Here is a 22430-nt window from a genome sequence, read left to right as displayed (position 1 = left end):
GGGGGGGGGGGGGGGGGGGGGGGGGGGGGGCGGTCCTTGAGAGGCCATGATAGATCACTGGCACACAAGCAGCATGAAGAGTGGATGAGGGAGCCCTAAGCTCAAATCGGTTTGGACATCACCATTTACTGGCTATATGACTTAACTTCACTGTGCCTCTGTGTCCTCATCTATGATACGGGAACAGAAATCACACCTACCTTATAGGATGGTTATAGAACTGCCCTGTTCAGTGCAGTAAACAGGCATTAGCCACATACAACAATTTAAATGAACTGAAATTAAATTAAAATTTAATTTCCCTGGTTGCACTCACCACATTTCAAGTGCTCAATAGCCACATGTGACTTATGGATATTTTACTGGGCAATATAGACACAGAGTATTTCCATCCTCACAGATGGAAAGGGCTATTGGACAGGGCTGTCAGAGCCTCAGAACAGGGCCTGGTGCTGAGTGAGGGATCAGTGAGTGTTGATTATTATGATCTTGTGGCTTGGGTCCAATGACCTCTTAGGCCTCACTTTCACCTGTAAAATGGAGATAGCAAAGCACTTCATAGACTGGTTGGCTGGTTGAAACATCTGCAATATATGTAAATTCACTTAGTTGCTGTGAGCCCTCAGTGGTTATGGCTATGATCATCGTGTGAGGCTGCTTCACTCTCCAAGCCCCAGTTCCTTGTCTATAAAATGGGTGAATTAATAGTGCCTGCTTTGGAGGATTGGTGTGGGGATCAGAATAGGACCTGCGATACACAGAGCTCTTGAGATGCACTAAGCCCTATTCTAAGAGTTTTCCAGATTTTAATTAATTTGAGCTTCATACAACTACCTGAGGTGGGTACTGTTATTAGCTCCATTTTAGAGATGAAGAAACTGATACCCCGAGAGGTAGAATCAGTGGCCCCAGGCCCTGCAGCTGGAAAGCAGCAAAGCTGAGATTTGCCTGAGCGTGTGACCACTGTGTTATGCTGTTTCTCTAAGGGGAAGATTGTTATTATTGTTCTTATTTTCAAACAAAAGGTTTCACCTCTCTGAGCCTCTTATAGTCTTCTGGGTTGTAAAATGGGGAGAGTCAACCCATTTTGCTTTCAGAATTGTCACATGGATTAGTTCAGGTACAGAAGGTGTTACAGGTGGGGCTGATGCGTGCAGAACCCTTGATCAGGAAACACAATGTGACTTTTACGATTTCTCACTGTACAAGCAATGAAATTCAGATTCCTTCCAGTGGCTTGCAGGTCGGGTGTGATCCAGCTCCTGCTGAACTTTCCACTTCACCTTCCTGTCACGCTACCCCTTACCTCCTCTTGGCCTCTGTACCTGCTGTTTCCTCTGCCTCCATGTTGTTGCAGGTGAGCTCCTTCCCCTCTCAGCTCAGCTCAGACATCAGCTCCTCACAGAAGCCTTTGGAACACCCCAGCTCCAAAACTGACTGCACATGTCCTCAGCCAAGGGCAATTTACTAAATCCAAACATTTTTTAAGCTAAAAAAATTTTTTTAAAAGTAATCTCAACGTCCAACTCAAATTCACAACCTTGAGATCGAGAATCACATGCTCTACTGACTGGGCCAGCCAGGCGCCCCTAAATTCAAGCATTTAATGGTTTTCAAAGCACTTGCTGCTACCAGAAATTATTTTAACGATGGGTTTACTTGACTGGCTGCGTCTCCTTCATCAGAGAAAAAGCTCCACAAGAGTGGGTCTGGGCTCACACAGCCCTTAATTTCCAAGGGCAGCCTGGGTCCAGCATGGAGCCTGAGGGACACCAGATAAAGAAATCAAAGCTGGAATACCTGGATGAATAAAGATTCTCTCTGCCCTCTGGGCATTTGTACCTGCTCCCCCTACGTGGGACCTCCCCCTTCTCCTTTTCTTTTCCTGGCTCATCCCTCCTTATCTTCAAGGGGGTGCATCCGTCCCATCATACCCCTGATCATTCTGACCTGTCCTTTTTTTCCCCAAAGTACTGACCACTCTGGGAGCAGAGGTGGGCCCTGACTGGGGCCCACAAGGCCCAGGGGAACTCACAGGTGCAGAGCTGCACTGATCACTCTGCTTGTGCTTCCTGGTGACAGCCATGACTGTTCTGGGCTGTCCCTGTCAGGTGACAGATCTGTCTTCCCTCCCTGGACCGAGAGCTCAGCCCAGGGTGGGGCACAAAGGAAGCACTCACAGAACAACTGTGGGAATGATTGGGAGGGTGGGTGGCCAAAGGAGAGGGTATACACTCTGTCCAAGGACCCAGCTCTGAGGCATGGAGGCCTGCCCTCCCCACCTTTCCCCAGTCTCTGACCTTCTGGCCATCCAGCAGCACGCGGTCTCCCAGGCGCAGGCCCAGTGCACTGAGCATGAGATTGCCCGGGACGTTGTCATAGTTGGGTAGCGTGACCTTGGGGAGGGCACAGGAGAGCGGCACAGCCTCCTCCAGCAGGGTTCGCAGCTCCTTGGCCACCAGTGCTGCCTCTGCCTTATCCAGGGACATGTCCATGGGGTCTGGGACCACCTCCGCTGGCACCTGTCCCTTTCGGTTCTGGGGGCCAATGGGAAGAAAGGAAATGAGGATTCGGGGCACAGGCTGAACCTCCGCTGAGCCCATGCTCCCAGAGACCCCAGTCTAGGTAAAGCCATGGTAGAACTAGGTCAGACCCTAGGCCAACATGGAAATAAGAAGGGGTGAGGCACTGAGGTATAGACCATGTCCCCCAGGAAATCCACCCTCAACCTAAGGCTAGGGATCCCAAGTAATTGAGGGTGGAACTAGGGGTGGAGCCAAGGGAATGAAGGTCACACTTCAGTCTCTGGGTCATGATCTTAGGGAAGCCATGCCCCGGGAGATCCCAAGCCTGCAATGAGACCATGTGATGGTAAATACCAGCTATCACTTCATTTGTTGAATGTACAAATGATTTTTGTAATGAGCTTCCAGAAACGCAAGTGGTCCTGGCCCCCCTCATCCTCTGCTGGCTGGGAAAGGGTGGGGAAGGAAGGAGAAGGGAGACACTGGGGGCTGGGCCAGGGGTGCAGTACCCGCAGCGCCGGGTTGGCACCATGCTCCAGCAAACATTTGGCTGCACCCAGGCACAGGTTGGAGGCAGCGATGTGCAGGGCTGAGCCGTGGTTGAAGTCACTGCACGTGGAGTTCACCACTGGGTTGTGGGCGAAAGGAGGGTTCCGGATGAGTGGCCTCAGCACCCCGCCTGGCCCCCCAACACCACCTTACAGCCTCCCCAAGTCCATCTCACAACCCGCAGGCCCCAGTGCCTCCCATAGCCTCGCATGCAGAGCCCCGCCCCTCCCAACCAGTTCCTGCTCAGCCCTGGGGATGGGTCACGGATGTCTGGGCCCCGTCTCCCACACCTCTTGCCTCCAACCTACCACTATCTCCTCAGATCCCGGTCCCCTCTCCCTTCCCCCACCTCCTCCCCCAAACACACCCTCCTCCTGCTGCCAGCCTCCTCCTTAGCCTGGGTCCCATCCCCTCCCAGCCCAGACCCTCCCACTCACCTCTTGGCCGTGCGCCCTTCAGCAGCACGCGCACCAGGTCGGGCACATCGAAGTAGGCAGCGTAGTGAAGCGCGTTCATGTTGGTCCAGCGGCTGCGCAGCGTTACATCAGCGCCCAACGTCAGCAGCTGCTGCGAAAGGCGCACGGCCGCAGCAGGGTCCCCTGCGCAACAGCCCAGTTCAACTTGCGTCCCCTCCTTCAGAGCCTGGGCCCAAGGCATGGGGAAGGCCCTGGGCCTCAGGGACCGCGCTTTGGCATCTTAGGCTGTGGATTCAGGGTGGCGGTCTGAAGGCTGGGATTCTGAGTGGTTTTGAGGGTGTCCAGTCTGGGGGCCTAGGTGCGGGGGCTCATGCTTTGGGGATTTGGACCTTACCAACTCCGTGGGCCCCAGCCTTGCACGCATAGTGGAGCAGTGTCATGTCAGTCAGCCCATCACGATCATTCACGTGGCAGCCTCGACGCAGAATCTGGGAGAACCGGGGTCCAGAGAGGTTTACCCAAACATGTGAGGGACACCATCCTCTCCCTCCCTGGCTTCCCAAGTATCTTACCTCATTGCCGATGACGTCGATCTTGTGTTGGACTTGGGGCACCCACTGGCGCACAATGGCGAACAGTTCAGGGATGGTGGTCTGGGGGTCAAAGAGAATCTCCTGGCACGCCGGGTCATTGGGATCGAAGAATGTGAAGGCTAGGGTAGTAAGAGGTCCAAAGTCACCCCAGGCAAGCTGACCCCCTCTTTCCATCCTGAGGCAGGGCAGCTCTAGGCCTTTGCCTTTAAGATTCTCTAATGCATGGTCTCAAACCATATGGTGCATGAGCCACAGACATTTTCTCTGTGGGCAGCATGAGGCTTCAAGATCAGGAGGTTTCACATCAAACTCTGGATGCCTCAGGTGTCTTGCAAAGTTGGAAGATCCAACAATCCTACAGAGCAGCAAACTCCACTCCTTGAAACAAGAGTGTGGAAGGAGTGCGGTATTTTGAGTCTGCACGTGCCCCCCACCCTGGGGGTTGGGGCCTGGGGGGGGGGGTCACTGCTCTAGCGCACTACAGCCCTGGCACAGAATGGGCACAGTTTGGCTAAATCCCAAGTAAAAGGGCCAGAAAAACCTGGTTTTTAAGAAAAATCTCCATTTTTCAAATACTGTGCAGTACGCATTAAAATGTACCCATGCGCAGGATCCAACCTGCAGCCAGCCAGGGTGGGAGTCTAGAGGAACTTGCATCTCCCCCGACCAGGCTCTGATGACTGGTGCTCTCTGTAGTATTGTCAACACTCGGCACAGGGTCTGGCCCGAGGCAGGAGCTTGGCGCGTACTGAATGAACGAGGAAATGAACACCTGGATGTCACACAGCCCGGGAAAGGGCCACAGACACCGCGTCTCCAGAAATCAGCCTGTGTGCTCCTTTTGAAACCCCAGTCACGTCACAGCCCTCCTTGGCTCAGGACCTGGCCCTGGCTTCCCCCGACACACTCCAAGTACTGACCACCGTCCTCCCCGCAGCCCACAAGCCCTGCACAAACTGGCCTCGTCTGTTCTCTGCCCTCTCCCCCTCACCCAGCCACACTGACTCCTTCTGTCCTCCCAACACGCCAGGCAAATTCCTGTCTCAGTGGCTTTGCACTTGCTGTTTTGCTTGCCTGGGACAGTGTTTTCCCCAAGCCTTCTCGGGGCTTTGCAGGCTTTACTCCAATGTCACCTCTTCAGGGAGGCCTCCCCAGACTACCCTGTGTAAATCAGCGCCTGTGCCCTTCTCCATCCCGGGCCCTTTATTCTTTCTTTAATCACAGCATATCCCACTACTTAACATTAACTTGTTTGCTCCTTCCTTCCCGTTCTCCCTTCCTCTTTTCCTGTTTCTCTTCTTCCCTCTTTTTTCCTCTTTTCCTCTCTCACGTGTCTCCCTCACTAGGATGTAAGCATTACGCTTCTGTGCTGTCTGCTCACGCCCTGCCCCCCCAAGGCCCACCGTCGCGGCTGGCATGCAGTAGGTGCTCAATCAATGTCTGCTGAATTAATTGCACACATTTAATACACAAATACAGAAGTTCTTCACCGAGTCCACCTTAGCCCTCTCTCTCTCCTAGACCACATTTCCAGATTCCTTCATGTTCTGTGACCAAACCCTCCTTGTTCTACAAGCAAGATTCTGAGGGAGGCGGGGGTGGGGCACAGGGAGCAGCCTACACCCTCTGACTTCCCACCAGGCCACAGGCCCCAGCCACATATAGCTACCTTTCCAAATGAGATTTCCAGTTTCCTGGCATGGATTCCCTGCACCGGACACCCAGATAACGTTCTTATTTTTCTATCAGACTGAGCTCAACTTGGAGCCTCTCTGACCCACCTCTAGCGGGTGATATGGCCACAGAGGCCATCCCTCCTGCCCTATCCTAGCGATGCCAGCTCTTTGAACCTGGTGTCTAGTTTCTGAACTTACAGCTGCTGGGGATTCCCAGCCAACATCTTCTAAAAGCCCCCTCCACCCTCTGTATCCAGTAGCCAGAGGGAACTTTTAAAAATATAAATCAAGGGCGCCTGGGTGGCTCAGTTGGTTAAGCGACAGCCTTCGGCTCAGGTCATGGATCCTGGAGTCCCGGGATCGAGTCCCGCATCGGGCTCCCTGCTCGGCGGGGAGTCTGCTTCTCCCTCTGACCCTCTTCCCTCTCGTGTTGTCTCTCATTCTCTCTCTCAAGTAAATAAATAAAATCTTTAAAATATATATATATATGTCAAAAATATAAATCAGATCCACCACTCCACTGCTTTTAAGTATCTCCCTACCAACTGCTCTCTCTTCATCACACTTATTCAACGTCCTCACAGTAGCCCCTAAGGCCCTCCAAGATCTAGTCATTGCCAAACCCTCACTTCAACTCCCATCACTCCCTAACTACAGCTCCAGGATGGTCTTCTGTTCCTGCCTCAGGGCTTTTGCACTTGGTGCTCACAGCCGGGAACTATCTTTCTCCAGCTCTCCTACAGCTGATTCCTCCTCATGCTCTGGGCTTCAGCCTAAATGCCACCATAATCAGAAAGACCCACTCTGACCACTCCATCTCAAGGTGCTGCCCCCCTATTATATGTCCCTCTTTTATTTCTCTTATTTCTTCCATAGCATTCACTCCATCTGAACTTATCAGATTTAACTATTACTTGCTCCCTCCTGAGAACAGGGATCATGCTTGGATCACTCACCATTAAATCTGTCACCCAGAATAAGGCTTGCCACAGAGTAGTAGCAATGGATAAATATGCTTGGTGAATGATTAGACACTTTCAGGTTTTCCAAGAGGCCATCCTCCCTGCTCCACAACTTCCTACCTCAGAGCCTTTACTCCTGCAGTTATCTCTCTGGGTATTCCCTTCCCCTGGCCCTTTCCCTCGTTAAACCCCAATTCATCCTTGGGTCTTCCTCAAATGCTACCTCCTCATGGAAACCATGTCTTAAAAAGCTCCTGCAGCATCCGATTCTTGGCAAACACAATTCTCATCATGTCTTGTAATTATATATTTATATTATATCTGTGTAAGTTGTCATTGAGGCCTGTAAGTTCTCTCAGGGCAAAGACTGGGTCTGTGTGGCTCCATGCTTTGCTCCAAGCTCCTAGCATAGAGCCAGGTCCATGACAGGCTTTCAGTAAATGTTTGTTGAATGACTGAATGATGTGTCATGAATCAAAGATTAGGATTATTCCAATTGCATTCTCCAACGGATGAATGAATAAATTAATGAAGGGGGGGTCCAAGGGCCAAGACTCCCCTGGACCACTTTCAAAGCCCCCAGAATCACCAGCAGAGCTCAGCCCAACCTCCCTGGCCACCCAAGGCTCCAGACCAAATTGCAGGGTGGGGAGGGTGGTTACCGTAGTCCTTGGGGAGGGGGGCAGGTGCTGAGGGGTGCACAACAGGCTTCTGCCGGCGCTCCTGGGTGGGGCTGGGGGCCTCGGGGACCAGCTCCTCCTCCTCCTCCTCCTCTTCTTCTTCCTCCCCCCGGAGTGGAGGGGCCATCGGAGCGGGATCTGTCTTAGTCATAGTCTTCAATGGCCCTCCGGGGGGTGGGTGCAGAGTTGGGGGCGGCTTTCAGGCAAATCCTGGAGACAGCGGTCAGTTATAGAGAGCGCCTCACAGGGTCCAGGGTCTAAGCCCCCAAAAGCTCCCAGAAGCTCCAAGGCCCCCAGTGGCTCCCACGCCCGCAGCTCTGGATTTTGGGCAATCATAGCGACGACCATTACCCCTCAGAGGACCCTGGTATGTGGGCCCAGCGCCTACCACTTCCCTCAGGTCCAGCCCCCCATTCTTCTCCTCCCGCGTCAGGCTCCTCAGTCTAGGCCGCCCCCTCCCCGGGTTTGTTTATCTCGGGAGGCAGGATGCTTCGCCCCTCCCCTTCTCCGCGGGCTTCTCCTCTACCCATCTTACCTGGGGCGGATGGGGCTGAAGACCAAAGCTGAGACTGGGGAGACTGGAGTAATGGGGTGTCAGTGTCCGGGGAAGTGATGGGGGAGCAGAGAGAGACAGAAAGGGACGAGGCCCAGACGCCGACAGGGGATGGGGGTGGAGAGGGAGGGGCGCAGACGGCGCATGCGCAGTGTTACCCCCAACCAGGCGCGGGGGCGGAGATACTGGGAGGCTCCTCGCTTTGATGAAAAGACTTGAGGCAGCGTCGGGAAGGGGAGAGACACGGAGGATGCGGAGAGAAAGAAGAGATGGTCACGAAAAAGGATGTGAGACATCAAAACAGAGAGAGATGAAGCAGAAACAAGGGCAAAAGGAGAGGAATGGGAAAGCGGGCCCAGTTCTATTTTGTGCATACCCCTGGGATGGAGGCTTCCCGCAGGCCTGCAAACCAGGCCAGTTAGGGCAGGGGTCTTGGTGTGGTGGTGATGATGTTTTCTCTCTCTGAGGTCTCAGACCTAACCCCTTCTCCATGCTCACCGCATATAAAGGGTGTCTCAGAGGGATGATTTTGTAGACTCCTTTCATCCTCTTTGGTCATCAGTCATCGTGGTTATCATCACAGAGTGCTCACAGAGAACTTACCAGGCTCAGAGAGGTTAAGCCAGTTGCCCAAGGGCACACAGCAAATAGGTGATGGAGCTAAGACTTGAAACCAGACAGCCTGGCTGCAGAGTCTGGGTTTTTAATCACCATGCTACATGGCTGTAGCAGTGTCTAGGGGCAGAGCTGCCAATGAACCTCTCCAAACCTGAATATCCCCCAAGAAGACCTGGAGCCAGCCCAGGGTCCAGGCCTTCCTGGCTCCTTCATCTTGGTTTGGCTGTCACGCCTGCCTGGCTGTGGCCTGCACTGCCCACAACCCCAGCCCAAAGAGGACTGGGTGACTTTGCCTTCCACCCTTCATCCTTCTAATGGTCAGGGCTGGTAAGTTCCATCTCCAAAATATTCCTCCCAGAATTTTGTCCCTCACCCCCTCACCCCACACACAGGCCCTCATCCTGGTCTTTCCGTCATCCTCTCCCACCTGGACTATGACAGCAGCCTCTTCCCTGTTCTCCTCCCCCCCCAACTTGCTCCCTATTATGCAGCCACAGGGACCTAACACACCCCCATCAGGGCCCTCCTTGACTCGGAGACATCTGCTTGCTGCACCTCATTCTAGATTAAAAACCAATGTTCTCAACCGCAGCCCACAAGGCCCTAGGTGAAATTTCCCCCATCATCTCTCCAACATCTCTCACTCTCCCCCGAATCTACTGCACTACACTGGCTTCCTTTCTCCTCCTCAGTGCAGGACCTTTGCACTGACCTTTCCTTCTGCCCAGAATGCTCCTCCCCCAGACACTTGGTTCCCTCTCTCCCCTCGTTTAGGATTTTACTTATTGGCACCTTCTCTGCTCTAAAATTGCACCCCCCCACACATACACTCCCTCCCCTGCTTCAGTTTTTGCCATAGCAACACCGCCTTCCTCCAGCTGACCCCCTGGATGTTGGGCATTTCCAGGGGCTGTTCTTCTCCCTGGAGCATCCAGCCCGTATGCCTCCACACCAGGTCTTCTCATCCAGGTGTCTGCTCAAACGCTGTCTCCTTAGAGAGTCCTCTTCATCCATCCATCTGCCACCCCCACCCCATTACATTTTCATTTAGTCTTTACAGTGCTTATCACAATCTGAAATTATTTTATTAGTTTACTAGTTTGACTTCCACTCAAGCAGAAGAGGAGCACTATGAGGGCAGGATTTTATTGGCTGTGTTCACTGCTATATACCCAGCTCAGCACCATACTTGGCAAAGGATATGAGGGGCTCTTCAGAACCAGGTACCATTCTTCCCAAATAAACAATCCTTGTTCTGCTTTGAGACTGTTTTACTGACTGCAAAGGTTCAAGCTAGGGGTAGCAGGAACCTGGCACCAAGGGGAATAAGGATTGATGGGGCTTGGGCCCAGGTCAGCCCCAAGGTTCAAGGGGTCTGTAGAAGGGGGTGCTTGGAGCCAGGCCCTTGAGGGAGGTCCTACAATGGCCCAGGCATGGGTGGTGAGGCTAGGCAGGCCCATGTATGAGGACTATCTCTGCCTTTGTTTGTTTGTTTTTTTTTTTTAAGATTTTATTTGACAGAGAAAGACACAGTGAGAGAGGGAACACAAGCAGGGGGAGTGGGAGAGGGAGAAGCAGGCCTCCCACCGAGCAGGGAGCCCGATGTGGGGCTTGATCCCGGGACCCCGGGACCATGACCTGAGCCGAAGGCAGCCGCCTACCGACTGAGCCAGCCAGGCGCCCCTCTTCCTTTGTTTTCTGTCATCTGTCCCACAACATTATCTGTCCTGGTCCTTATGCACTGGGGGTCTCAGTGTCCAGGAGCTCAGGCTTGGCATCCAGTGTGGGAGGTGCAGGACTCTGGGCAATGACCACAGCTATGTCAGGCCCTCCACAGATGATGGGACTCCTCAGGTCCAGGGAGCTGGGCAGTCCCAAAGAAGTGATAGAGATGGAGAACATAGGGGAAAGAGGGGAGGGCAGGAGAGAGGGCAGAGAGGACGGGGGAAGAAATGATGAAGAATAGGGAGGCCAAGGTGGGAGGGGGATGTCAGGGAACACAGAGAGATGTGGGCAGAGAGATTTGTGGGGAGACGGGAAGAGATGTGAGGCCAGAGAGACATTCGTGGGGGGAATAAAGAAGTATGGGGACAGAGGAAAATGTGGGGGATATGAAGAGACAGATATGGAGATAGGCCAAACAAAGAGGAAGACAGAGAGGGACAGTGATATGAGGGACACAGAAAGATGCAGGTGAAGAGAGCAGTGGGGAAATGGGGAGACAGACAGGAGGGCAGAGAGATGGGGCAGCAAAAACATAAAGATGAATGTGGGAAGAGAGAAGGACATGGAAAAATAGGATTGAATGGGGGCAGCGGAGGCAGAGAGACACTGTCAGCCCAGGGGCCCTGGCAGGCTTCATGAAGAGTCCCAGGCCTGAGTTGGAGCTCTGTCCCTGCTCTTCTGTATGTCTCCTTTATGCCCCAGCATGGTCAGGCCATCGTCTCAAACACAGAGCGTCCAGGGGCAGTCACATTGCAGTTCCGGCTGACTGCTACTAGCTGCAAATACGAACCCAGTGCTGCTACATCTGCTAAGCCTTCAGGAAAGACCAAAAATTATTTTAAAACACTGTTGTTGAGGCCAGAAAAAATCCTATCTGTGAGCCATGTCCAACCCATTGGCTGTCAAGCTGAGACACCTTAGCTACAGGGCTACTTTGGGGGGCTCCTTTTTGTTTAAAGACCCTTTTCTTTTTTAAGATTTTATTTATTTGAGAGAGACAGAGAGAGAGTGAGAGAGAGAGAGAACACGAGTGGGGTGAGGGGCAGAAGGAGAAGCAGGGTCCCTGCTGAGCAAGGAGTCCAATGAGGGGCTCGATCCTGAGACTGAGGGATCATGACCTGAGCCAAAGGCAGATTGTTTAACCCCCTGAGCCACCCAGGCATTCCGGAGGGGCTCCTTTCTGAAACCCCTTCCCACTTCTCTTGTCCAGCCAGGGCTGAGAGCCCTGGGACCTCAAACTTGGCTCTGGGGGTTTTAAGCAGGGAAAAGTCCTGGTCAAACTGATTCTTCAAGACAGGATACCCTCCTCCAATACTCAGTAGTAAGATACAGGAGCAAAAGGGCCTTTAGATGGGGTCGGGGAGACTCTAGGAGATAGGCTGCAAACTCAAGCTCTATTAGGAGCCAGGCAAGGAGCTCTCCAACAGGAGAGAGCTAGCCTCCTGTGCAGTCAGATACCTGGTTCGAATCCTGGTTCTGCAATTTCCTGGCTGCCTGACTTTGGGCAAGTGACTGTAGCATCCTGGCACCTGTTTTTTCATCTGAAAAATGGGGACCAGAGCCGCATCAAGGTCATAGTGAGTTTTCAGTAAGTTATTAACGCTGCCTGGCAGAGAGTAAGGGCTCCTTAAATATTATTAATAAATAGAGCAGCCATTACCCTGCTCTGATCAATAGTTGGTAAGCGTTGCCAGATGGACTCTTTTCAAGACAAGCCAGAAACCTGGAAACATGAGTGAAATGTTCTGACTTTTAAATACTGGGCTCTAGTTTAAACGAAAATACATATGGGGGTGCCTGGGTGGCTCAGTCGGTTAAACGTCTGCCTTCAGCTCAGGTCATGGTCCCGGGGTCCTGAGATCGAGCCCCGAGATCGGGCTCCCTGCTCAGCGGGAAGCCTGCTTCTCCCTCTCCCACTCCCCCTGCTTGTATTCCCACTCTCGCTGTCTCTCTCTCAAAAAATAAATAAAATCTTTAAAAAAAAGAAAAGAAAATACATATGCTATGGGGGCCAGGTGGCCCCACTCACCAGGCACGGCAGGCCCCGGTGCCCCTAGGTGGCAGGCCCTCCTTGCACACCTGCTGCCCCAGCTGTTCCACAGCCCGCAGCTGCCCCTGGGGCTGCTCCTGGCGCCGCTGCAGTCTCCGCACCCGCCGCTGCAGCGCTCCCAGGACTGTGCCCAGCCTGGCCAGGGGGTGCTGGGCCCAGACTCCAGGCTGTGGCCCGGCAGGAGCAGGGGGCAGGGGGGTCAGGAACACGGCGGTCGTGGCCTCAGGGCCTCCGGATGCTGACCCCAGTACCACAAGGTGCACGGGGCCAGGGGCCACGCAGCTGGCCCTGGGGATAGGGGCGTGGCCTCCGGTGGGGAGGGAGGCACGCCTGGCTTCTCAGTGCTCCGGGAACTCTGCTGCCTCTGGAAGACAAGGCATGGGGGGGGGGGGGGGGGGCGGGCGCGGGGCATCAGGGCCAGACTCCGAGGGGTACTGCCCTCAGATAAGGCCAGACCTCAAGGAGGAACTTCCCTCAGGAGGGGAGGGCTGGGGATCAGACCGCTGGAGGGACTTCCCTCAGGAGAGGAGGGCTGGGGATCAGACTCCACGGATTATTTCCAGGTGGGGAAGACTGGGGGTCAGACTCCAGCAGTGGGACCTCCTTTTGCTCACCTTAGCAGGGGGTGCCGGGGAGAAAATGGACAGCACTGCATCAGGCCGCAGGTAGCGCACAGCCCGGCGCCACTGGAAGCAGGATGGTGTGAAGTGCTCACTGCACAGGTGCTGGCGGCAGCTGGGCACCCAGTCCTCATGGCCCATGTGCCGCAGCCAGTCCCTGATCCCATGACCCTGAGCAGGTTCAGTGGGAACCTGCCAGGGACCGTGGGGTTACGGGGTCAGCAGTATCAGGTGCAGTCCCAGCCCTCTCTGAGGATATGTACACCCAGAGATCCCTGGGCTCCAAACCTCGGTCTCCCCAGGCCAGAAGCTGGCCCTGCCTCCTTCCCAGGCTTTCTCTACCACCAAACCGCATCCCCTACTTCAGCTCCACCTTTTAAACACCCAACATCAGCCCACCCCTCCCACCTCTGCTGCCCATCCCATCCAGCCTTCATCCTCTCCTGGCTGGACTTTTGCAGCAGCCTCCTTCCTGATCTCCCCACCCGTGGCCACTCTGCCCTCCCCCACAATCTGTTCCTCCACATGAGCCTGAGAGAGAGTTTATGAAACTGGACAAATCTAGAATGTGTCCACATTCATGCGGGTGGGGGTGGGGTGGGGTGATAGATTAAAAGAGATTTAAGAAACATCCAACTGCAGGTTGTGGACCTCGTCTGCGACAAATCATTCCATAAAAAGACATTTTAACACAGTTGGGGAAAATTGAACATGAATGGGGTATTGGATAGTTGTAAGAAATTAATTTTGCTAGGTATGATAATTGCATTGGTTTATGCTTCTAAAATAGTCATCTCTTGGAAAAACATTCTGAAATATTTACAGGTAAAAGAAGTAACATCTGGGATTTACTTTAAAATCATGCATTAAAGGTGTAAGTGGGTGGGGGAAGATGGACAGATCAGCAAAATGTTGACAACTGGTGAATCTGAGTGACAGATGCATGAGAATCCATTCATATAACTCTATTTTTTGTGTATGCTTGAAAACACCTGTTAAAAGGTTTTTAAACAACTCAACAACAAAAATTAACCCCATTAAAAATGGGCAAAAGACTTGAACAGGTATTTCTCCAAAGAAGATTTACAGGTGGGCAACAAGCATATGAAAAGATGCTCAATATCACTAATCATTAGGGAAATGTAACTCAAAACCATCAGATATCACCTCATAACCATTAGAATGGATACTATAAAATAATCAATACGGGGGGGGGGGGTGCCTGGGTGGCTCAATCGGTTAAGCATCTTCAGGTCAGGTTATGATCTCCGGGTCCTGGGATTGGGCTCCATACTCAGCAGGGAGTCTGCTTGTCCCTCACCCTCTCCACCCCTGCTTGTGCTCACGCACTCTCTCTCTCTCAAATAAATAAAATCTTAAAAAATAATAATAAAAACTGAGGGGCTCCTGGGTGGCGCAGTCAGTTAAGTGTCCGGCTCTTGGTTTCTGCTCAGGTCATGATCTCAGGGTCATGAAATCAAGCCCCACGTTGGGTTCTGAGCTCAGTGAGGAGTCTGCTAAAAGTTTCTCTCTCCCTCTCCTGCCCCTCTTTGCACTCATGTGTGTGCGCCCTCTCTCAAATAAATAAATCTTTTTAAAAAATAAATAAAAACTAAAACAAGTGTTGGTGAGGATGTGCAGAAACTGGAATCCTATGCACTGCTGGTGGGAAATATGGTGCAGCCACTATGGAAAACAGTATGGTACCTCCTCAAAAAAAGTAAAAATAGAATTACCATATGATCCAGCAATTCTACTTCTAGGTATATACCTAAAAGTATCGTTAAGTGGGGTCTCGAAGAGATATTTGCACACTCATGTTCATAACAGCATTATTCACAATTGCCAAAAGCTAGAAGAAACCCAATATCCATCAATGGATAAATGGATAAAGAAAATGTGGTATATGCATACAACAGAATATTATTCTTAAAAAGGAAATTTTTTTTTTTTTTTTTTAAGATTTTATTTGACAGAGAGAGACACAGCGAAAGAGGGAACACCAGCAGGGGGAATGGGAGAGGGAGAAGCAGGCTTCCCGCCGAGCAGGGAGCCCGATGCGGGGCTCGATCCCAGGACCCTGGGACCATGACCTGAGTCGAAGGCAGACACTTAACGACTGAGTCACCCAGGTGCCCCTAAAAAGGAAATTCTGACACATGCTATAATATGGTGAGCCTTGAGGACATTATGGTAAGTGAAATAAGCCAGTCACACACACAAAATATATGAGGTATCTAGAGTAGTCAAATTCATAGAAAAAGAAATAGAACAGTGGTTTCCAGAGATTAGGGGGAGTAGGAAATTGGGATCTGTTGTTCAACAGGTATAGAGTTTCAGTTTTGCAAGATGACAAAGTTCTGAAGATTGCACAATAATGAGAATATCCTTAATATTACTGAGCTGTATATTCAAAAATGGCCAAAATGGTAGATTTTATATGTATTTTACAATTAAAAATACAAATTAAAAAATTAAAGCTTAAAAAATGAACGAAATAAAAGCTTTCCCTGTGGGAGTGGGTGGGAATCATCTGAGACTCAAGACTGTCCAAGATGAAGATCTCATTTTCCAGCTTCATATGCAGCCAGGGGTGGCCACATAATTGAGTTCTGGCCAGTCTGTCCTGTGGCGACTGTCAGCACCTGTGACACATTAAATGTTTATTTTAAGCAGTTAAATTTTGAGATAGTTTGTTATGTGGCATTAGATAACTAAATAGTCAGTCATTCACATTCCACTTGCACAATACCTTCCATATCTGTCACATTACTTAATATTTTTCTTAAAATTGACCAACTTTAAAAATGAAACAAAGATACCTCAAAGAGAAACTTTATACCACAACTGAAAATGGAAGACCAGTATCAATTCCATGAACAGACGTTGACCAGAAATATAGCTGGATACCTTCATCTGCTGAGGGCTCCGAGGCCCTCTCTCTCTTTGTTAAAAGGGCAGAGTCAGGGGTGATAGAGAGTGGGGGACACCACCATCTATAGGAGTCAAGGTAACAAATTCAGGCACAAACACACAAAGGAAAACCACACAGCCCTAAAACAGAATGTGGAGGCACTCTATGCACTGACATGCTATTTTCAGGCATATACATTCCATGAAAAAAGCAAAGTTCTAAACAGAGCATATCTGCTTTTAGTAATTGTGTCAGGCTCGGTAACAGCCCCCAAAAGATATCCATGTTCTAATCCCTGGAACCTGTGAATACTACGCTGCACGACAAAAGATGTGATTAAGTTAAGGATCCTGAGATGAGGAAGTCATCCTAGATCGTTCATTTGGGCCCAACATGCAATCGCAAGGGTCCTTGTAAGAGGATGGCCGAGCGGATATTATGACAGATGAAAGAGGAGAAGGTGATGTGACCACAAAGGCAGAGATTGGAGTGACGTGGCCACCAGAAATCGGCAGAGGCAAGAAACAGATTCTCTCCTACAGCCAGCCTCGCTGGGAGGGCAACCCTGCCAACACCTTGATTCTGGCCCAGTAAAACTGACTTGCACTTCTGGTCTCCAGAACTGTGAGAGGATAATTTCTGCTGTTTTAAGCCATCAAATTTGTTTCAGTATCCACAGGAAACCAATACAGTGATAAAGGGGGAAATTAGAACACGTTTTCAGATTTGCTTGTATTGCATAAAGAAACTGGAAAAGACACATTAGAAAGGAGGTGGGCAGGATGAACAGAGATGGGCATGGGAGCAAGACTTCCCAACCAAAGGGCCGACGGACAGGGCAGGTGGGGCTGCAGCTGGTGAAAGAGAACAGAGGGGCTGACTCAGAATCTGAGCTGTGGCACCCAAAGAGCAGAACCCCAGGGCACCCAGCCAGAAACTCTGGCTGCCACAGTCCTTTTCGCCTGTTTGGGATCCAAATCCTCCCATCAACCCCATTCTGCCCGGACACACACAAGGAATCTCTTGCAGCAGCACTCCCCACCCCCTCCTCCTTGGCAGAGACTGACAAGTGACTACTCCACACCTCCTTTTCTTCTTCCTTACTAACAAAACTCCAACTTTAGTTGAGGTCAGCATGTGCTGTGCTGAAAGAACACCAGGTTCCTTTGTGTAGGTGGGGCCATGTTCTGGCCAGTGAACACTTTCGTGTTGTGTGAGAAATCTGGGATGGTACCTTAAATGCGAAGGGTCCTCAAATGGATCAGGGCAGTTCAAGGGGCAAAGGAGGAAAGTATCATGAAAACCCTCTTCCTCACTTGGTCTTTTTCTTATTCTCCTTTGTTCCTCTGGATAGCAACACTTTTATAATGGGCAATCTAAAAATCGACTTTAGGGGCACCTGGGTGGCTCAGTCAGTTAAGCATCTGCCTTTGGCTCAGGTCATGATCCCAGAGTCCTGGGATCAAGCCCCAGATCAGGCTCCCTGCTCAGTGGGGAGCCTGCTTCTCCCTCTCCCTCTACTGCTCCCCCTGCCTGTGCTCTCTTGCTCCCTCTGTCAAATAAATAAATAAATCTTTTAAAAAATAAAAATTAAAAAAAAAATCTACTTTAAGTGGACAGCCGTGTCTTCCTTTTCTACAGAATAGTGTAGTCTCGTTGCTCATCTTTCTAGATCATGTAGTGGCATACGCTGCTAGAAGTCCTTCTTTAAAAAAAAAAAAAGTTAAAATCAATTCAAAATGTTTTCCGGGTGGTTAAATGCCCAGCTAAATTACTACATTTCCCAGAGTTCCTTGTAGTTGGGGGTGACCAATGATGAAGAACTCACCATTGGGTGGGATTTCTGGGAAGGCTGTATAAAGGGGGCTAACTCAGTTTACAGTTGGAGCCTTTTGCTCTTCCTTCTCTTTTCTTCTTACCAGGTGATGATGGCTGGGGCACTTGGCAGCCATCTTGCAAGGAAGCTGCATGCTAAGGATGACAGCACAGAAAGACAGGAACTTCAGCCCTAATGATTGTGAATCTGCCACACAAGTGCTGGTCTGTCAACCTCTGTATTTGTTTTATTTGAGAGAAAAATAAACCCTTGGTGGATTCTACTATTGTTCAAAATATTTGCTGCCCTTCCCCACATGAGGATTACATATCTCTACTGCAGTGACCTGAGGCTTGACATAGACTTGCTTTGGCCAAAGGACTGACAGTGACATGAGCCACTTCTAAATACAGCATTTATGAGGAGCCATTGGGTGATTCTTCCTACTTTCTCTTTTCCCCCTCCTACAAGACCAGCATATTCTACGCAGGGGAGGCTCCTTCGGCCTGAGTCCCAGGTTAGGATATTGTAGAGTAGGTCCACAAATGGTCTGCAAAAGACATAGCGTGAATGAGAAATAGACCTTTGTTATAGTAAGAGATTTTGTGTCTGTTATTGCAGCATAACTTAACCATGCTGTATCCTATCACCTCCATAATTTTTTTTTACGCCAATGATATTTCACAACTTTCTTACTGCCACCCAAATGCAATTCCTAACTCATAGGCTTCCCGTTAGAAATGACTCTCGTATGTTCCGAAAGGGCTGAAAACAGAACTAATGAATGTTTCCTCTGGCTGCCTGGCAGGCTCTTATGTTATTCCCTGGCAGCCACTTCCTTCGATAGGTTTCACCTTGTTCCTTCCTGCCATCCATGCCTTCTCCTGAATCTCCTTAGGAAACAGCTCCTCACCAAACTCTTAACCATGTGACTTCTGCAAGACTGACTCGGGGGTGAGCCTTGAAGTGGAAATGGGCAGCCATTGATGAGATTTAAACATAGACATGAACTGATTTTTATAAAGTCATCTGGTTGCTCTGTACGATTGTCATTGTTCTCCTCGTTATTATATGTGAAGCACTTAGAACAGTGCCTGGCATACAATAAGTGCTCTCCAAATAAGTTATTGTTGTTTTTGTAAGGGACGCAGAAGTATAGGCAGGGAGGCCAGCAAGCAGCCATCTCAATGTCTCATTAGCAGAGGACGGCGGTCTGAACTGTGAGAGCAGAGGTCATGAGAAGTGATCAGGCTGGAAATGTAGGGTTTTCTGTTATTTCCTAATACTTCAATTAGGATTTTCCCATTTGCATTTATAACTGTGTTGCCAAGGTGTTGGGGTTTTGTTGTGATTGATGCAGGGTGGGTATGTGTTTGGAGGGTAAGTCAAAGGATGGGTTGATGGACTGGACGGGGGACAGCAGTGCTGAAGAAAGGATGGGGAGTTACTCCCAGGTTGGGTGTTCAGTTGTTCAATGTTGGACCCTTCACCTATCCATGAGCTCTGTCCGGATAGGAACAAGATCTGTCAGGATCCTCTGTGTCCAGCAGGGGCTTCCTTACTCCAGGAGACACTCAGAGTTGCTGAATTAATAAACAGTACCAGAGTGACATATCTAAAAAAGCAGATCTGGGCGCCTGGGTGGCTCAGTTGGTTAAGCGACTGCCTTTGGCTCAGGTCATGATCCTGGAGTCCCTGGATCGAGTCCCGCATCGGGCTCCCTGCTTGGCAGGGAGTCTGCTTCTCCCTCTGACCCTCCCGACCCTCCCCCCTCTCATGTGCTCTCTCTCTCAAATAAATAAATAAAATCTTTAAAAAAAATAAAATTAAAAATAAAAAAAAATTAAAAAGCAAATCTGGACGCACTGATTTAGGTTTAAAGACCCCTCTGCATTACTCCTATTCTGCACCCGGGTCCCTCAAGGGACACGGATTGCTGGGTTTCCTCGGGGAGGCCATCTGAAATGCATTAATGAAATTCATCCAACAAATATTTACTGAGCACCCACTATGTGCCAGGCATTTTTTTTTTTTTTTAAGATTTTATTATTTATTTGACAGAGAGAGACATAGCGAGAGAGGGAACACAAGCTGGGGGAGTGGGAGAGGGAGAAGCAGGCTTCCCGCTGAGCAGGGAGCCCGATGCGGGGCTCGATCCCAGGACCCTGGGATCATGACCTGAGCCGAAGGCAGACACTTAACAACTGAGCCACCTAGGCGCCCCTATGCCAGGTCCTGTTTGAGGGCTGGGGAAATAACAGAGAACAAGACAAGAAAAATCTCTGCCTTCATGGAGCTGACATTCTAGTAGGGGAGTCAATAAATGAATACATCAAATATGTGATATGCCAGATAGCGATAAGCATTAAAAGGAAAAATAAAACAGGAGAGGGTTATCATTTTACCTTGAGTGGTGACCATAAAGGTAAGACCTTTCCAGGCAGAAGGAAAAGCACAAGCAAAGTCCCTGGGGCAACAGTGTGCCTGGCATGCTAGGGGGACACAGAGTTACCAGTGACACTAGAGCACAGTGGTAAGGTGAAGGAGGAAGGAAATGAGGTCATACAGGTATTGGGGATCCAGCTCCTGTAGGGTTTTGTAGGGCTTTCTGTCTGCTCCAGTCTCACCATTTTGTCTTTTTAGAGCAAGGTGGGAGCCAGGGGAGGATCTGAACAGAGGAGGACTCTGATCTGACTCAGGGGTACACAGGTTCCCTGTGACTGTGTGTGGGGATCAGAGTGTGGGAGTGGGCTGACCAACGAAGAGGCTACTAAAAGAGTGCAGTCAGGAGATGGTAATGGTCAGAACCAGAATACAGAGAAGAGGGTCAGAAGTGGTCAATTCTGGATATATTTTAAAGGGAGAGCCAACAGGATCTGCTGATGGACTGGATGAGGAATGCGTCCCGGCCCATTTAGACTAAGGCCACCAGGGACACACCTGTAGTCCAACAGAGTCAGGTTTATTTACTATGGCAATGAGGGAAACTGCACACTGGAGGTACTATGAGGAGTCCCACCCAACAAAGGAAAAGACCGATTATTATTTGGATTTGAGAGAAGGGTGAATTTTAGGTGAAATGTAAATGAAATTGTTTGGATAAGCTTAAAGCAAAGCAGAACTGTGTGGACATATATTAGGTCTGGATTGTGAAGTGAGTCCAGGGTCCTGTCTCCTTGAAAGTAATAAAGTTTAGGTAGAGGTGGAAAACTGTGTCCAGAAATGCCTTACCTGAAGCTCTGCACCTGGACAGAAGCGACTGAGGTTGCTTCTCAGTGTCAAAGTGACAACTCCTCCAGGCATTAAGTGAGATGTTTCATTTTTCCTGATATAACTCCAAATGGCGAAGTTTAGGACAGCCTATGATTTTAGAGAACAAAGTTTCCTAGTAAAAAAGCAGCAGTCACTCAAAGGGGAATTTTTTTTTTTCACTTTACATCTGCAGCATGTCCCTGAGAAAAATACAGAAATATTTTTCCTATTAACTCTTCAGCCAGATTTTCCCGTGTCTTTTAGTCCAGCCGGGGAATACATGGGAAGACAGATTTTTTTTTTTTTAAACAGTTCAAGCTAATTTTTACTTTCTCAAGTGCGAGGAAAGAAAAGAGGTAGGGATGACTAAGGTTGCCAGCCTGAACAACAGGAAAGATGGAGGAAGCTCTTAACTGAAATAGGAAAGGTTGTGGAAGGTTTGGGAGACAAGATCAGATCAGGAGCTCAGTTTCGAATGTTTTACGTTTGAGATACCTCAAATTCGTGGAGATAACGAGTGGGCAGTTTTAGGCTCCTCCCTCCACAGTCCCACTTCTCACGCTCGCCCCTTTCACTACCTGTAGTTAATCGTCTACCCCTGCGCTTTAACACATCTGCACCTTCGCCTGTGCCGTATTTAGTGCTAAGAAGACCGTCTCTTCACTTTGCTAGCCTTACTTCTAGACACCTGCAAGCTGGACCAGGCGCCCGGCACAGCTGCAGTTACCCTCGGGCCCCGCCGCCAGAAGCCCCGCCCCGCCCTTGCGCTCACTTGTAGAAGCTCACAGGGCGGTTGTCAGCGCCCAGTCGGCCCGAAGTGTTGGAGCAGTTCGGAGCCCGGCAGTACTTGTGCATGGCTGTTCGACCCCATTGAGTCCTGCCCAGTCTGCAGTCGTACTTTGGTCCTCGCCGCTCTCCGCCTGACTCACGTGATGGGCCCTTGTGCCTCATCACGTGCAGGGGAGGGAAGAGAGCGCCTGCGCGCTACGCGCTACGCGCCCAGCTGTGTTACCCGTTACGCCCTGGTCACGTGGCAAATGGGGAAAGGCGACGCCTTCGGCGCAAAGCCGGTTCCTAGCCACCCTGACCTTACCACGTGTTGGGGGAGAGGTGGCGTCACGGCTTTTCTGAGCCTGCGCCAAGTGGCCCGTCTCGTTCGGCTCCACCCTACGCTTACATCCGGGTGACTGCCATTGCGTGGGTAGTTGCTCGGGGATGGGGAGTGCAGTAAAAAGCGAACTGGAGGCTTTGGTCTTAGCTACGTAAAAGTTAAAACCTTAATGTCTGTTAATGATAAACACAAACCGCATAAAAAACGCCACTTCCCTTGATCAGACATCAAGTAAACTAGCTATGGCTCCACCCTGCCATATACTTTGCTCCGCCTCTCAGCCCTCATTGGTCAAAACTGCCGCCCGGCAGCCCTGACATTGGCCAGACCCGGGCCGCCGCGTCCAATGGGCGGCGGCGGCGGCTTTTCC

The 22430-nt window shown here is 50.5% G+C and overlaps 2 protein-coding genes across 3 annotated transcripts in view; both read right to left on the bottom strand.

Annotated features, from left to right (window-relative positions):
- CLIP3 (CAP-Gly domain containing linker protein 3) overlaps positions 1-8081 on the bottom strand; it is a 12284-nt gene extending 4203 nt beyond the window's left edge. The window contains exons 1-7 of one of the 2 annotated variants that reach the window (XM_021700826.2): positions 7937-8081; positions 7384-7611; positions 4063-4202; positions 3885-3978; positions 3512-3673; positions 3035-3153; positions 2301-2537 (exon numbers count right to left, since the gene is read on the bottom strand). In XM_021700826.2, the coding sequence (XP_021556501.1) occupies positions 2301-2537; positions 3035-3153; positions 3512-3673; positions 3885-3978; positions 4063-4202; positions 7384-7552 (921 nt within the window). In that variant the 5' untranslated portion in view covers positions 7553-7611; positions 7937-8081. The remainder of the gene's footprint in view (positions 1-2300; positions 2538-3034; positions 3154-3511; positions 3674-3884; positions 3979-4062; positions 4203-7383; positions 7612-7936) is intronic. The other variant, XM_021700827.2, reaches the window with a different exon arrangement.
- A 2207-nt stretch (positions 8082-10288) lies between these two features.
- On the bottom strand, positions 10289-21904 carry THAP8 (THAP domain containing 8). The gene is given in 6 exon segments (XM_044911381.1): positions 10289-10436; positions 12327-12624; positions 12627-12711; positions 12962-13159; positions 17801-17852; positions 21722-21904. Coding segments are annotated over 6 exon segments (942 nt in total). The 5' UTR covers positions 21901-21904; the 3' UTR covers positions 10289-10306.
- Positions 21905-22430: the final 526 nt, after the last annotated feature.

Source organism: Neomonachus schauinslandi, chromosome 16, assembly GCF_002201575.2.
Source record: "Neomonachus schauinslandi chromosome 16, ASM220157v2, whole genome shotgun sequence".
NCBI classification, from domain to species: Eukaryota; Metazoa; Chordata; class Mammalia; order Carnivora; family Phocidae; genus Neomonachus; species Neomonachus schauinslandi.
Note: the sequence above shows the minus strand (reverse complement) of the source record. Positions and strands in the feature narration are given on the sequence as shown.